Genomic DNA, 13,642 nt, shown 5'->3' on the forward strand with positions numbered 1-13,642 from the left:
AGGAAAACCACTTCTTATTTCAGCAACAATTGGGTTAATACTCCAAACTTGGTGACATCACAGTATAAACAGAGCAGACAGCCTTATCTCTCCAATAGTTAAGTAAACAAAATGCAGTTCCCAGGATCGAAGCAATTAATGGCAATCGTCAAGAAACAGATTCGTCAAAATAAAATAGACCAAAAAGAGAGTAGTCTCAAAACAGTATAATATTTTTCAAAATAAAAATCTGGAATAGAAATCCCTCTTCTGTGTGTATCTTTAGAATGCAAATCCAGGACAGCTTTTTGCAACAAAAACAGAGATAAGCTATTAATTAGTGCGTAGCAGAGAGAAGTTACGGCTCCCCAGTGAGATGTCAAAAACCGATCAATCTGGCAAATCTCTTTTAAACAGCAACAATTTAAGTCAAGTAAAAGAAAAATATAGAAAGAAGGGTGCTTGCCTGTTAGTGCGTTCTCTCTTAGAAGATAAGATGAACGTTCGCTTAACTTAAGTGTCTTGTGAGGGCCGGATCATCATTGCCACCTTGCGAAGCGAGTAGGCACCACCATGAAACTCTGCCCAGTAGACTCCATCCTGATAGCGGCTTCGATAGTGCCCTCCCTTGTACCAGATGCCATTGAGATTGGAGTGGGCACACATATTGTACCACCAGCCACCTTTCTGGAAGTGGGCACAATTGCCTGTGGGAAAAGAAGAGGGGTGGGGAAGAGTTGATTTATCATCAAACTTTAGATGCTATTAAATCAGGAATAGGGACCAGAGCAGAAAGTTGGTAAGCGCTGACTTCAAGCTCGCTGGGATCAACTGACATGGGGAACTCAGTAGTGCAACTTCCCCCTGCGGAAAATGGAGCTTGAGTAAGTTGATTGGCAGGAACTTCAGGACTGGCTTGGCTGGCCTTGACCTTTCTAGCATGGCTTGCTGTGCTAGAAAGGAAAAATGGGTCACCTGACATCATAGTGCTGTAAGATGATTGACAGGTGGGTGGGCCTGTCAAAATGGCACACTAAGGGTGGGGGAACACAGGATCTGGCCCACTGACTGGATCCAGTTCCTCACCCCTGCCTGATCTAAACTGACAGGCAGAAGCTCTCCAGGATTTCAGACGGGTATCTCCCAGCCCTACTTGGAGATGCCAGGGATTGAACCTGGGACTTTTTATATGCACAGCATGTACTCTCCCACTTGAACCACAGCCTTCCCTATGCCAAAGCAGTGGAGTGGCTACAGTGTCAGGAAGACCTTGGTTCAAATCCCTCCACTGCAAATCTTAGTGGTTGACTTGAGCCAGTCACTATATGACCTGACCTTCCTCAGCAGGTTATTGAACGGAGCTCTTTGGGAGGAAACAAGTGATAAACCTATAATGAAGAAAGAATATCTTTCTGCCCAGCTCTTGGTGTTCCCTCACAGCTGTCTCTCTTCCATACTTTGTGCTCCCTTACCTGAGTAAGCATCATGGTCATGGTCAAGCGTGCTGAATTGTCGGCCATTGTGCCAGGACAGGGAGTCCCCAGCGCTGCCTTGATAGTGTCCCAGTCGCAACCGGTAGAAATCGCTCTCAGGCTCCAGGGCAAAGGTATCATATTCAGCATAAGCCTGGCGCCCGCTCCAATCCTCCATCCACACTCGCAGCACATATGAGCTCTGGCGAGTCAACCAGTGAATGGGCTCCAGACCTAGCCAGTGCTCTCCGTCCAAATTCCCAAAACCATTCTGGGGCAGGAAGACACAGCAAGGAAGATATTAGTAGGCTGGCATTAGCTCTAGGGGAAAACTGGACGCTTGCCATGGGGAAGAAGGATGAGTACCTAGAGCTCCTGCTTTCCCCTGCCACTTAGGGGCCTACAGCACAGTTAACACTCTTGCAGAGGTATACAGAACCGCTTTGTAGTAGGAAATCAGCAAAAACATACACACACACCTTGTGCAAACTCAACACCCACCGTCAGCTGCTATGCATCATGACCCGAGTGCAGCAGCAATCACGACTGAATCATAGTTATAGACTCCCATTAAGGAACCAGACAAAGGGTTAGGGTTCTGAGTCTGTGGGACATCAGCCCACAGAAGAATGTCCCACATCTATAGGACCAGAGGTGCCTCATGGGGACCTTCTACTGAGGAACCCCATCGCCTCCCACTGCACCTCACCAGTCTATCAGCACAGAGAGTGCACCAAGAGGGAGGCTATGGAACAGAGGAGGAGTGTCCATCTTCAGGCCAGAACATTAAGGCTATAGTCTGAAGTTATCCACAATGGGGCAGAGCCTGGGAGAGAGAGTCTGGGGGCATGTGCTTAAAAAGACTCAATTTGCTTTCAACTTTTGTTGAAGCAAGTGCTCACTTAGAGCTATGTGAGGTCCTGCAACCTCTGACCTGCCTTGCTGCCTTCTCTGTGATATCCCATCAGACCATGTCACAACACCCTGGAATCAGAGTCAGCCCATACCTCTGGAATAAGCTCCCAGTTTGGTCCCCTCCTATGGAAAAACAAGCAAATAAAAAAACCTAGGAACTTTTCTCTACTTTTCACCCCTTGATATAGTGGTCTCCTGATAAGAGCATTCTATGATCCACTTATAATCAGGCTTGCCAGCAGATTTCCAAAGGATCAGACATTTTCATCTTTAGGGTGTGCATATGCACATCATAATAAAAGAAGGGAATTGGCATGTGAATAAACAAACATGGCTGTCCCCATCATTTATTTTGACCATGATCCACTGCTGTCTGTTTTCAGTCTATTGCTTGGTGTGTTTTCAACCTCCATCTGGCTTAGTAAGCATAGCACATGCGGAATAATGAGATGGGAGAGTAAGCCTTGCTTTGTGTGAAAGCCAGATCCACAGGTGTGCTATAAATGGCACACCTGGAAAGGTGGTCCTACCTCCACATTCTTCCTGCCAATGCAACTTGTGGCAACTGGATTGAAGGCTGACCACCCATGAAAGCACAGTATATCTGAACCTGGTCCCTACCACCACCACCACCTGTGACTTCAGCCCATAATTTCCAGGCCAACCATGGACCTTCAGAACTCTGGTTCTAATTCCAAGTCACCCTGCACCCCATAGGTCTGTCTACCTCGTCCCTTCCAAGCTTGGGCCCCTTTCACCTTCCTTGCTGTCCCCTTTATGTGGCACCCGGAGCCACATCCTCATACCTTATAGTGCTGCCAGGTGATAAAGAAGTTGACTGACCCATCCTGCCGCCGCTGGATGATAGTCCAACCACCCCCATCATACTCCTGGTCACACCAGGCCTGGATGATGCCCCGAGCACCAATTGGTTGCAGCACGGTGATGCCACTGGACTGCCCATCCTGTTGAGCTGCTTGACAGTCACACCATGGCCCTGTACCAGGATGAGTAAAGTTAATTAGCAGGCATTGAATAACACAGTGTCTTGAGACAAGCTATAGCTTTCAGGACTGGGGACAGCTGAATTACAGGTTATGGTTTGGGGGTTATCACTTAGTTCTGTAGCACAGGCAGTTCAGTATACTGGCTACAGAGTTGGGATTGGATGGGCAAGTCCCAGGTTCAAATCCCTGTTTAACCATTAAGTTTACTTGGATGATCCCTCTGGACACTTGCAGATGAGTGTTTATTATGGGATCTGTGCTCCTCATGCATACAAGTTTTCTGCAATGGCCACACAACATTGTTGACATCAAAATGCCAGCTTGTTTTAAAAAAAACCTGTTGCCAATAGCCTATCTGCAATATCTAAATAACCCATTTGCAACATTGAGCTCCCACCTGAAAGTACCATCTGTCAGTGCTAATCTACCTCACGTTTATTGTTAAGATAACATTAAAATGGATCAGAATAACAAAGTGTGTGTATGTGAGGGATGGAGGGTGAATATGTATTTTGTTGGCCACATTAGGTTGCTGAAAGGCTATGTGAGCTTTTGAGTTTCATAGAAACTCTTCATCAGACAAACCTCTGGGAAGTCTTTGAAACACCAGAGGGAAAATAAAAGCTTTCCTCATGAGCACAGTCAGGGTGGCTTAAGACAATTGGATGCTTGAGGTAAACAGAAAAATAAAAGTGGCATTCTCTTCCACTAATTAATGTGGGGTGCAATCCACAAGGAAGTTTTCCTGCACAAGCTTCACTCCATTTAATAAGAGTACACAAGAGCATTATGGTGCTTCTGTGTAGGACCCATTCATTTAAGTGGAATTTGCACAGGATAACTTCTAAACAGATTTATGCCCTTGATTGGTTTCCCACGCTGTCACCCTTAGTAGTGCCTAAAATCTTCCACCTAAGGAGGCCACATCACTTGAAAAGCATAAGAACCTTCCTGAATCAGACCCAGGATCCATCTAGCCCAGTGGTCTTATCTCCAACAGAAGTTAGACATAGGCGTTGGGAAGGTCATACACAGGGCATACTGCAATATGCGTGTCCCTTTGTTTGCCCCAGCATCCACTGATCAGAGTACAACCACCTCCCTCCAGCCTGTTGTGGCTAATATATATGGATGGACCTGTCCAATGAATTTGTCTCATCCTCTAAAGAAAAACAATCTCTTCAGCGAAGAATACCTCTGAGCACAGCCCACAACAACCTCTATGCAATGGAGGAATTCGGGGAAGGGCAGCTGGACTATTTCTTCCACACCAGGGGTCTCTTCTATGTTTGGGGAGGGGCAGCATTCTTCTTTTATCGTTCATGTCAGCTACAAAGGTCTGATAGTAAATAACTAGTCTTCCCCCAGCAACTGCTGTTTGATGTTCAGCCAGACTTCAGTACTAAGCCGGGGGACTGGATGCTCCGGAATGAAGGGAGAAGGAGGGATGGCTTTCTTTGTGTAGCCCGCACCAGTTTTATTTGGTTCTGGACTACAGATGTCTCAGGGAAGGAGCTGGAGGCCCCCGTGGCAAATATGGGAGAAAAGCTGGGAAAGGGTTCGATATCCTCAAGGCCACTCTATTGTGAAGAGTATTTCTTTTCCAGAGGAAAACATTGTTTTTGTCAAGGATGTTAGACCATCCTAGTATCCACTGAGAAGAATTATTGTTAGGTTGATGGTTTGCTTAGAGTCTAGGCTGATCAGTCAAATGTTTCCTCAGTGAGATGACAAAGGGATACTTCTGGTAGCTGGTAATATCTTTCCAGTTTTTGGAATGTAATGCCATCAGAGTTTTGGAAAGCAACATTCTCCAGATTTGGGGGGGGTGAGATAAAAGGAAGCACTTGCTATTTGAATTTTGGGTAAATGTCGGTGCTGTGAGATGGCTAAAGCTGAAGCATCCTTGGGGTGTAGTTGCTTTCTTTGAGGGCCTAATTCATATAAGGAGCAGAAGAGGTAGTTAAGCTGTTCCTAGGCTGTACAACTGGATTGCAATCACATGCTTGAATGTTTTCCTATGAAAAAAATATTATATCCCCTGCACGTACAAAAGTAGCATAAGAGGAAGCTAGCGAGAACTACCTGACATCTAGTGTTCTATGTGCACGAAGCTTTTTATGGGGAAGAGCATTAATCCAACATCTGAAGGCGCCGTTTTACCACCTCATCTGTTCTTTGTGTGAACTTGGCCCCATCCCCATCCAATCATGGCAGCAGAGGGTGCTGCTGCTGCCCTTGCCTTGCTTAGCCTTCCACCCTCCTGCAGGCGTGCTTCCTGGTCACCTTGTTCTCTCCCTCACCTGCGGATCTGGTGAGCAAAACTGGTGGTTGGACAGTGCCATCCAGTGGAACCGGAGCCTTGTGTGGCCAGTGCTCGGCAGGTGCAGTCTGGTCTTGCTGGATGTCATTGATGGCATCAAGATGGACCCTGCTGTCATTTACAACGTTTACAGGGTTGTGAGGTACTACTGGCACCAAGGGTGGCTGTGGAGAGAGAGGAGAGGAAACTCATCCCACACCCACAGGAGAGGAGAAATGTAGTTCATATTTCTGCATCCTTTAGCCCAACGAGGAGCACCAGATTTAGAGTACAACATTTTGGTCCCTTTTATTATATGAGGGGGAAAATAGTCCCAGGAAAAACATGGAATCGCAGCTCAAATAGGCCACACTCTGGCCTGCATGTTGTGTGGCCCAGTTGGAGAAAGCAAAGTGAATCTTCCAGTTTTGCAGAAGAAAGATGGGGATGGGTGTGTAGGACAGACTGGAGAAATGGAAATATGGCTGTGTGTTTGAACATCGACTCTTAAGTATACTTGCTTCCAAATTATATTCTGGGTGGTGGTACTATGAAGAGTGGAAATAGATGTAATAAGTGTGATGAAAGTAGTGTGTTGAACATGCATTTACTGGCCTGAAACCAAATGCCTTGGCATGTAGTGAGTGAAGGTTCAGACTACTTCTGCCACTCCACTTCTATCTTCACTAGAAGATTGCCAATTTTCCCCAGTCTGGCCCTGAGTCCATACCTGTAGCAGCAGCTGCCCACACAGAAATTAAGCAGATAAAAGCTTTTCTTAGCAAGGAGATTAAACTGGTGGGAAAGCTTCAGGTGCTCCATTTTTGCATGTTCAGGTGGCTCTTCAAAGCACAGGAGCACAGCCAGAAAAGGTGGGTAATTCTAGGTATGATAAATATGCTCCCAGAAAATCCAGGAGCCATCCCAGGATAGAGACTGCATTTTGTCCTAACCCCATTAACATCATTTTTTAAAACTTAACCACATTTATAGACCACTTAATTTTTTTTAAAAAAAAAGCTTTAACAGGTTAACATAAAATATTCATTAAAAATACTGATAAAATTGACAAACTTTGAAAACAAGTATACATAATAAGATTACATGTCTGGGTAGGCTTGCCAAAACTAAAACATTTTAAGTAGGCATCAGAAACATTACAGTGAAGGTGCCTGCCTGATGGAGTTCTAGAACTCGAGTGCTACCACACTAAAAGATTGACTCCTTGCAAGTGGAACAAATGTTCGATTGCACTTGTAAAAGTGCAAGGTCTGCAAGTTGAAGCGGTCGAGTAGGCATGGGGGGAGGCGGGCAAACAGGAACAGTTTGATCTGGGTGCTAAACAAAATGATCCCCCAGCATTCACAGTTGGGGTTGGAGGAGGGTATAAAGAGGCAATTAGTAGTTGATTGCAGACTGGAAGTGAGATAGAGTTAGCACCTTCTTCTCTGTCAGGTCTCCTGCGTTTTCAACAGTTGTCTGACATCTAGAAATGTAGGAACCATTTGCAGACACAGAGATAAAATGATGGAAAACTTTGTCTCCATTAGGCTGCTGTAAAATCAGGTCCAGGTGTGGCGTGGGGTGGCAAGAGGGCAACCTTAGGGTTTTTCCAGACAGGGTTTAATTTGAACCAATCAAGGCTCAGGCCCAGAATCTATTTTGCACAGAAGGGGTCAGTCCTTGAGGAAAAAAATATTGGTTCTGAGCAAAAATAGAATACCTTTCCTTTATCAATTAATTAGGGATGGGGAGCCTGTGGTGCTCCAGATGTTGCTGGTCTACAATTCCCATCATCCACTGGGCACGCTGAGGCTGATGGGAGTTGGAGTACAACAACATCTGGAGGTCCATAGGTTGCTCACCCCCAAACTAAGGCCTAGTTCTCACTGAAGTGGTACTACATCAGGCAGCAGATTGGGGCTCATATGATGGAATGCTCCTGTATAAAAAGACAAACTTACATATAGAAAATTAGCATGACAGGGAAGAAGCTAGGCTGGAACACTTTTCCCTAACAAGCTTCTTTTCTATATACAAGGAATTTTTTGGCTAGCGAAGCATTCTATCATGTGAGCTCATATGTACAATTTGAAGTGGTACAGAACGGACAGAGGCACTCAGCAAGAGAACTAGAGGGTAGGGCTTCCTGGAGACAGAACATTGCTTCTTCTTGGAAGGTGTGGGGGGCCTAGCTTTGGTTTAAAAAACATCAGCCAATGTCTTCCTGGTATTGTTTTAGTCACATTTCTTCCCTCTTCCCTAGGGTCAGCATCAGCACCTGGCATCCTTGGGCAGCTCTAGGACCTCACTATTGTTGATCTCTGCCTTAGGCCCTCTGGTGGGTGGATCTAATGACCCTTTAAATTTGCCACACTCCTTCCTGACCTAGCATCACTCTGGGGTAGGGTTGCCAGGGTCTTGGCCTGAGACTGATCCTGTATCTTTAGGAGAAGAGAAAGTCAGCCAAGTGCAGGTGTTCTTGCAAAACTGTAATGAGAAAAACCACAAGGTGGAATTCTCCCTCCCCCTCTACAACATTTAAAGATACAGAAGAGCTCTTGGTTGCCAGGCCTGGCCTCCAAGAGGTCTTCTGTATCTTTAAAAGTTGTGGAGGGGGAGGGAGAATTCCACCTTGTGGTTTTTCCCATTGCAGAGTTGCAAACACACCTGCACTTGGCTGACTTTCTCTTCTCCTAAAGATACAGGATCAGTCTCAGGCAATCGACCTGGCAACCCTACTCTGGGGCATTGTGGAAATGAAAAGGATGGCTAGATCCAAATGATCAGCATTGCTTGGGACATTGCCCCCACAACCAGGTAAGCCTGCCAGAGCCCACTGAAAGAGGAGGGCCCCCCACCAGAGGACTCTTTACACAGGGGCCCACACCAACTGCATTTCCCCTTTCCACCCTGTTGATCTCCCATCCAGCCCGTGTCCCAGTTCCCTCTGAATAGTACCTGGGGGTGCACTCTGCCCCTTGTTTCTTGCTGGCAGTCTCTCTCCAGTCGGCTGATGAGGGCACTCTGGTTGTTGACCAGGGCTGCCAAGGCAAGATACTTGCCTTCCAGCTGGCGATAATTGGCAGCTACGCGCAAGGCCTCAGCAGAGGCATTGGCCACTTGCCCTTCGAGCTGGGAAGTTTGTACTGGCCGCTCTCGTCGCTGGAGGATCTCATGAAGCAGCTGATTATATAGTTGGGTGACACGGGCGTTGACATTGCGGCTTTCCTTGCGCAGCGCCTTGACTTCACTCACCACTGACCTATCCACTTCCACCAGTCGACGCAGCTCATCCATTTGAGCCTGCTGCCGGCCCAGCTGGAAACGGAGCTCCTCCACCTCACTACGATTGAGGCACAGGGGCGCTGGCAGAGGGTGAACACTGTTCCAGCACACAGCCCCTGTGAACTTCTGTTGTGGCAAGATGAAGGTATAGGTGCACCTTGGCCCAGTGAGTGGTTCAGGACCTGACAGAACTGGCCTGGCCAAACTCAGCAACAGCACCACCATGTACTGAGGCTTCATGCTATTGGGAGAAAGAGTAACAAGATGGATCAGAAACAAGGACTCCTAACAATCACCAAACATTGGAAAGACATGCAAAGGGGCTAATTTAACATATTGGTTTCAAAAAGTATGGTTGATCGCAATAGCTGAAAAGATTATCGCAATGAGCTGAAAGTTCATCAAGGCCAAACAAAAAAAAGATTATTTGGGGGGGGGAATGGTCTGAATTTATCACTTATATTAATAGGAGAGATAACAATGTAAAACCTCCAGATAAACTTCTTCTTATTTGGCATTCATGAATGGTTGTGTTATCAACTTAGACTGTGTATGCACAGTTAAAAACAGTGGTATTTTTTCTTTTATATTTGGCTGTTGAGTAGTATTTTCTTTACATATAAGACTGGAGAAATATTGAAATATGCTATAATGTATTTTGGATTATTGTGACATGATTGCAGTCCTCACTTGTGTTTGTTTATGTGTAAAATCTTTCAAAAATAAGGGAGGGGGAGAGAATAAAGAAACAAGGACTCCTATATTTTTTGAAATATAAAGTGGTATACAAATTAAATACATACAAAAAAAATTAAATTAAAAAAATATATCTCTGGAGGACCTACGTAGTACCGAACCAATAGCCTCAGCACTGAAATTAATCGCTTTAGCACCAGGGAATTGAAAGGATTATAATAAATACACTCCTGATCTTCATGGTTCTGCTTAATTTTACCCCTGAGAACAAATCTAGCATATGTGGATATTCCATAGGAGATAACTGTCAAGGAATGAGGATTGTGTCTGGACTTCAGGCCTGGTCTACCCATGCAACAGAATGAGGTGGTGAAATTCTGAGGTGAGAGAATACTACACTTTACCCTCTCAGAATGCGAATGTGACATGCATTTTTAAAAATAAAAAAATTAACAGCACTAGTAAACTAATATTTCTCCCTGATGTGCTATTTTTAACTTAAAGGGGAACTGTGTGTGTGCGTGCATTTTAACCAAGCAAGCAAGCAAAAATAATTGTGAAACAGTTAACTTTTCCATATCAAGAGGACTCTTCTATCCCACACTGCTGTTCTCCATGCAGAGAGCAGAAGATATGCACACGGAAACACACTATTCACTAGGAATTCCTCTGTATCAGTCCCAAAATCTGACTTTGCAGTCCCAAAGGCCTTCATTCTGGGCTCATCCATATGGTGGTTTAGTGTATGTTTGGTACTACTCACATCTCCTTTTAATTTGCATGGTTCACATAACATTAGGGTTGCCAGGCTGAGGGCCTGACACTGATCCTGTATCTTTAGAAGAGAAAGTCAGCCAAGTGTAGGTGTTCTTGCAACACTGTAATGGGAAGAAGCACAAGGTGGAATTCTTCCATCCCCTTGCACAACTTGTAAAGATACAGAAGACCTCTTGGTTGTCAGGCCCAGCTTCCCAGATTTTAAATTTGTATATTTGTTTTTAATGTTTTTAGTTATTGTAAACCACCTAGAGAGCTTTGGCTATGGGGCGGTATACAAATACAATAAATAAATAAATAAATAAATACAGTAACAAGCCAATTCTGTAGCAGTAAAAGAACCATTTGCCTAGTAACACTGGTATTAGGTATGCGGGTTTAAATCCACCCCTGAGAGAAGCTTATTATGCTCCCCGGAGAGATGTTATTAGGTAGCATAGGAAAGAAAGGAGCAAACTTGGGAAGTCGAGGTAGAAGAAAGGTTGGAGTACAGCCAAGGGAAGAGAAAGTAGCAGGGAAACATGGTAAGGGGGAGAATAAGGCTTCAGGTAGGAACAAGAGGGTCAGGAAGGAAGTATGGAGGCAATGAGAAAGCCAGTGTGGTATAGAGGTAAGAGTGTTGGGCTAGGACTGGGGTGACCCAGGTTTAGGGTTGCCATATTGCCCAGTTAGCCAGGTTTTACCCAGATTCTTTGCATGCCACCCAGCGCCCGGTTAGCCCCTTAGGTGGCCTGGATTCTCAGCTTTAATTTTTAAAAAATTAAGTTTCTAGGTGGTCCGGTTCTCAAGATATACATAAAAATGTCAGCCACCCCAACTGTTAAATCTTTTTTAAAAAACAAATTTGTACTTTATAGCACTTCGTAGCTCAGTCTAACCCCGCCCGTTCAGGATTGCAGCCAATCAGTGTGAAGCCAGTTTGGTTGACCTGGGCAGTGTCTAGAAAACCTCATTGCAATGCCAGAAAATTGTCATCATCCCCCCCCCGTTTATCTGAAAATCTCATAAATTGGGTAAGTATATACATTTGAGATCCTGGGCAGTGTTTTCAAAACCTTCCCAATACTTGCTTTGGGGGGGTTAAAGGATGCTAATCCCATATGCCCAGAGTAAATCCCATTGAATTCAATAGGACTTACTTTTGAGTAGACATGGTTATGAATGTGCTGTAAATTAATGGGACTTTTGAGTGAATGTAAAAAAGAATTGTGTTTGTGTTGTAACTCTTTCTGTTCCCTCCAGTCCTATTTTAAAGCAAGTATTACAGTTTTCTGTAGGAAACTAATACTGATTTTTTTTCAACTAATACTGATTTTTCTGCAATGACCAACTGGTTTGACAATAAATTTGTATATGGGCTGTATGTATTTATACATCTGCAGTGTGTGTGTGTGTGTGTGTGTGTGTGTGTGTGTGTGTGTGTGTAGTCTTTCCAACAACCCTGTGAGGTGGAAACCAAGGCAACTTACAATAAGAAAAAAATCCCTTTAAAATCCAATGACCATAAAGTAAGAATAAACAGTTGGAAAACAGCCTAAAGAGGCAAGATTCTGAATTTTGGGTTGGGTGAAAGAAGTTTATTTATTTATTATTTGATTTATATCCCGCCCTTCCTCCCAGTAGGAGCCCAGGGCGGCAAACAAAAGCACTAAAAGCTCTTTAAAACATCATAAAAAACAGACTTTAAAATATATTAAAACATCTTTGAAAATGTTTTTTAAAAGCTTTAAAAAATATCTTTGTTTAAAAAATAAAAGGCTTAAAAACATATTAAAAAGCAATTCCAACACAGACTCAGACTGGGATAAGGTCTCAACTTAAAAGAACAAGTTGAAAGAACAAGTTCCTTATCATTTGAAGCTGTAGTTCTCTGCACACTTCCCAGTTTGAGTAAACTGAGTAAACAAACATTGGATTGCACTATAAATATATTTACAGATTGTGTAATTCATAAACATATTTGAGAGTCATGTTTATATAAATATTTCTTCATACTGTGTCCCAATAAGTATTTGATTTCACACTATTGTTGTAGATGATTTTTTCCTCTACATTTTAAGTGTGCCCTTCTTCCTGGGGGTGGTCATGGTACTCTGTTGTTTTCATCCTGAGTGGAGGATAGGCTGAGAGATGGTGAGTAGCACATTTAAGGTCTCTTCACCTCCCCCCCCTTTTATTTGTATTTATTTTATATTTCTCCAATATCTTCCCCTGGCTGTTTTTATGTATTTAAAATATTTTTAGATTAAATAAATAGGAAATCTTAATTGTGAACCTCCCTAAAAGCAATTTACCTATCCTTATGTTTTGGCAAAGTGATGGTGTGAAGGCATGCTGGTAGAACAAGAGACCATGTTTGAGGCATGTTATAAGGTGTTTGAGGACTTTGTCACACATTACTTTTTGAGATCTGTAGATTCATGTTGGAAAGAACATGTGCACGTATTGAACGGTGGCTTGGGTGCTGTTTTTTCAGTCTACGCTGCATGCGTAGGGAAGGTGATACGTCATCTGGCAGCTAGCTTCATAACGTGAGAATGAAAAACATTTGGATCACCATTCACTTGTTTACTTTTCTCACTGTTGAGACCACTTCATATATTACTTTTTTATACACAGAAATTTAATCCTTGTATAGGAAAAAGTATTTTGTAAAATATGAAGGACAGTGGCTGCCCAGTCAGTATAACCACTGTACAAGATCTACTCAGCCACTGTAATTACCTTTTTGTTTTGAGTGCCCTGTTGTCTGGGTCTTGGTTCAGTTGTGTATCCAACTTTGATGTGCTTATGGAAGGGGTGTGCAAGTAGTGCCCCCCCAAGTGTGGAGGCTTGGACAAACATTGTGTTATGGAAAACCAAAGTCTGTGAAAGTACATATTTGGGAATGCCATCAGTGTAATCCTAAACACACTTAACAGGAGTGTGGAACATCTCCTTAACAGGAACATCAAGACTGCAAGCTGACAACAGAAATAGGAAACAACAAACATAAAATGGAGGGGGATCAAGCAGTTGTTGTCACCTGCAACGTGTGCGCTATGTTCATCTTCTTAACGGAAACCAGATGCGATTACACTTGCAGCAAGTGCAGATTGGTGGCGCTCCTAGAAGAAAAAGTCAGGGGGCTGCAGCAACGCATAGACACCCTGCGACTTATCAGAGAAGATGAGGACTTCCTCGATAGAACACAAGAGGAATTTAGG

General features: G+C 43.9%; 1 protein-coding gene across 4 annotated transcripts in view; it reads right to left on the reverse strand.

Annotated features, from left to right (window-relative positions):
* Window positions 1–245: 245 nt before the first annotated feature.
* ANGPTL6 (angiopoietin like 6) overlaps window positions 246–13,642 on the reverse strand; it is a 62,152-nt gene continuing 48,755 nt past the window's right edge. For all 4 annotated transcript variants that reach the window (XM_061621645.1, XM_061621644.1, XM_061621643.1 and 1 more), the window contains 5 exons: window positions 8,637–9,204; window positions 5,677–5,860; window positions 3,173–3,363; window positions 1,452–1,722; window positions 246–686 (listed from right to left, as the gene is read on the reverse strand). In XM_061621645.1, the coding sequence (XP_061477629.1) occupies window positions 493–686; window positions 1,452–1,722; window positions 3,173–3,363; window positions 5,677–5,860; window positions 8,637–9,203 (1,407 nt within the window). In that variant the 5' untranslated portion in view covers window position 9,204 and the 3' untranslated portion in view covers window positions 246–492. The remainder of the gene's footprint in view (window positions 687–1,451; window positions 1,723–3,172; window positions 3,364–5,676; window positions 5,861–8,636; window positions 9,205–13,642) is intronic.

Source organism: Rhineura floridana, chromosome 3 (genome assembly GCF_030035675.1).
Source record: "Rhineura floridana isolate rRhiFlo1 chromosome 3, rRhiFlo1.hap2, whole genome shotgun sequence".
NCBI classification, from domain to species: domain Eukaryota; kingdom Metazoa; phylum Chordata; class Lepidosauria; order Squamata; family Rhineuridae; genus Rhineura; species Rhineura floridana.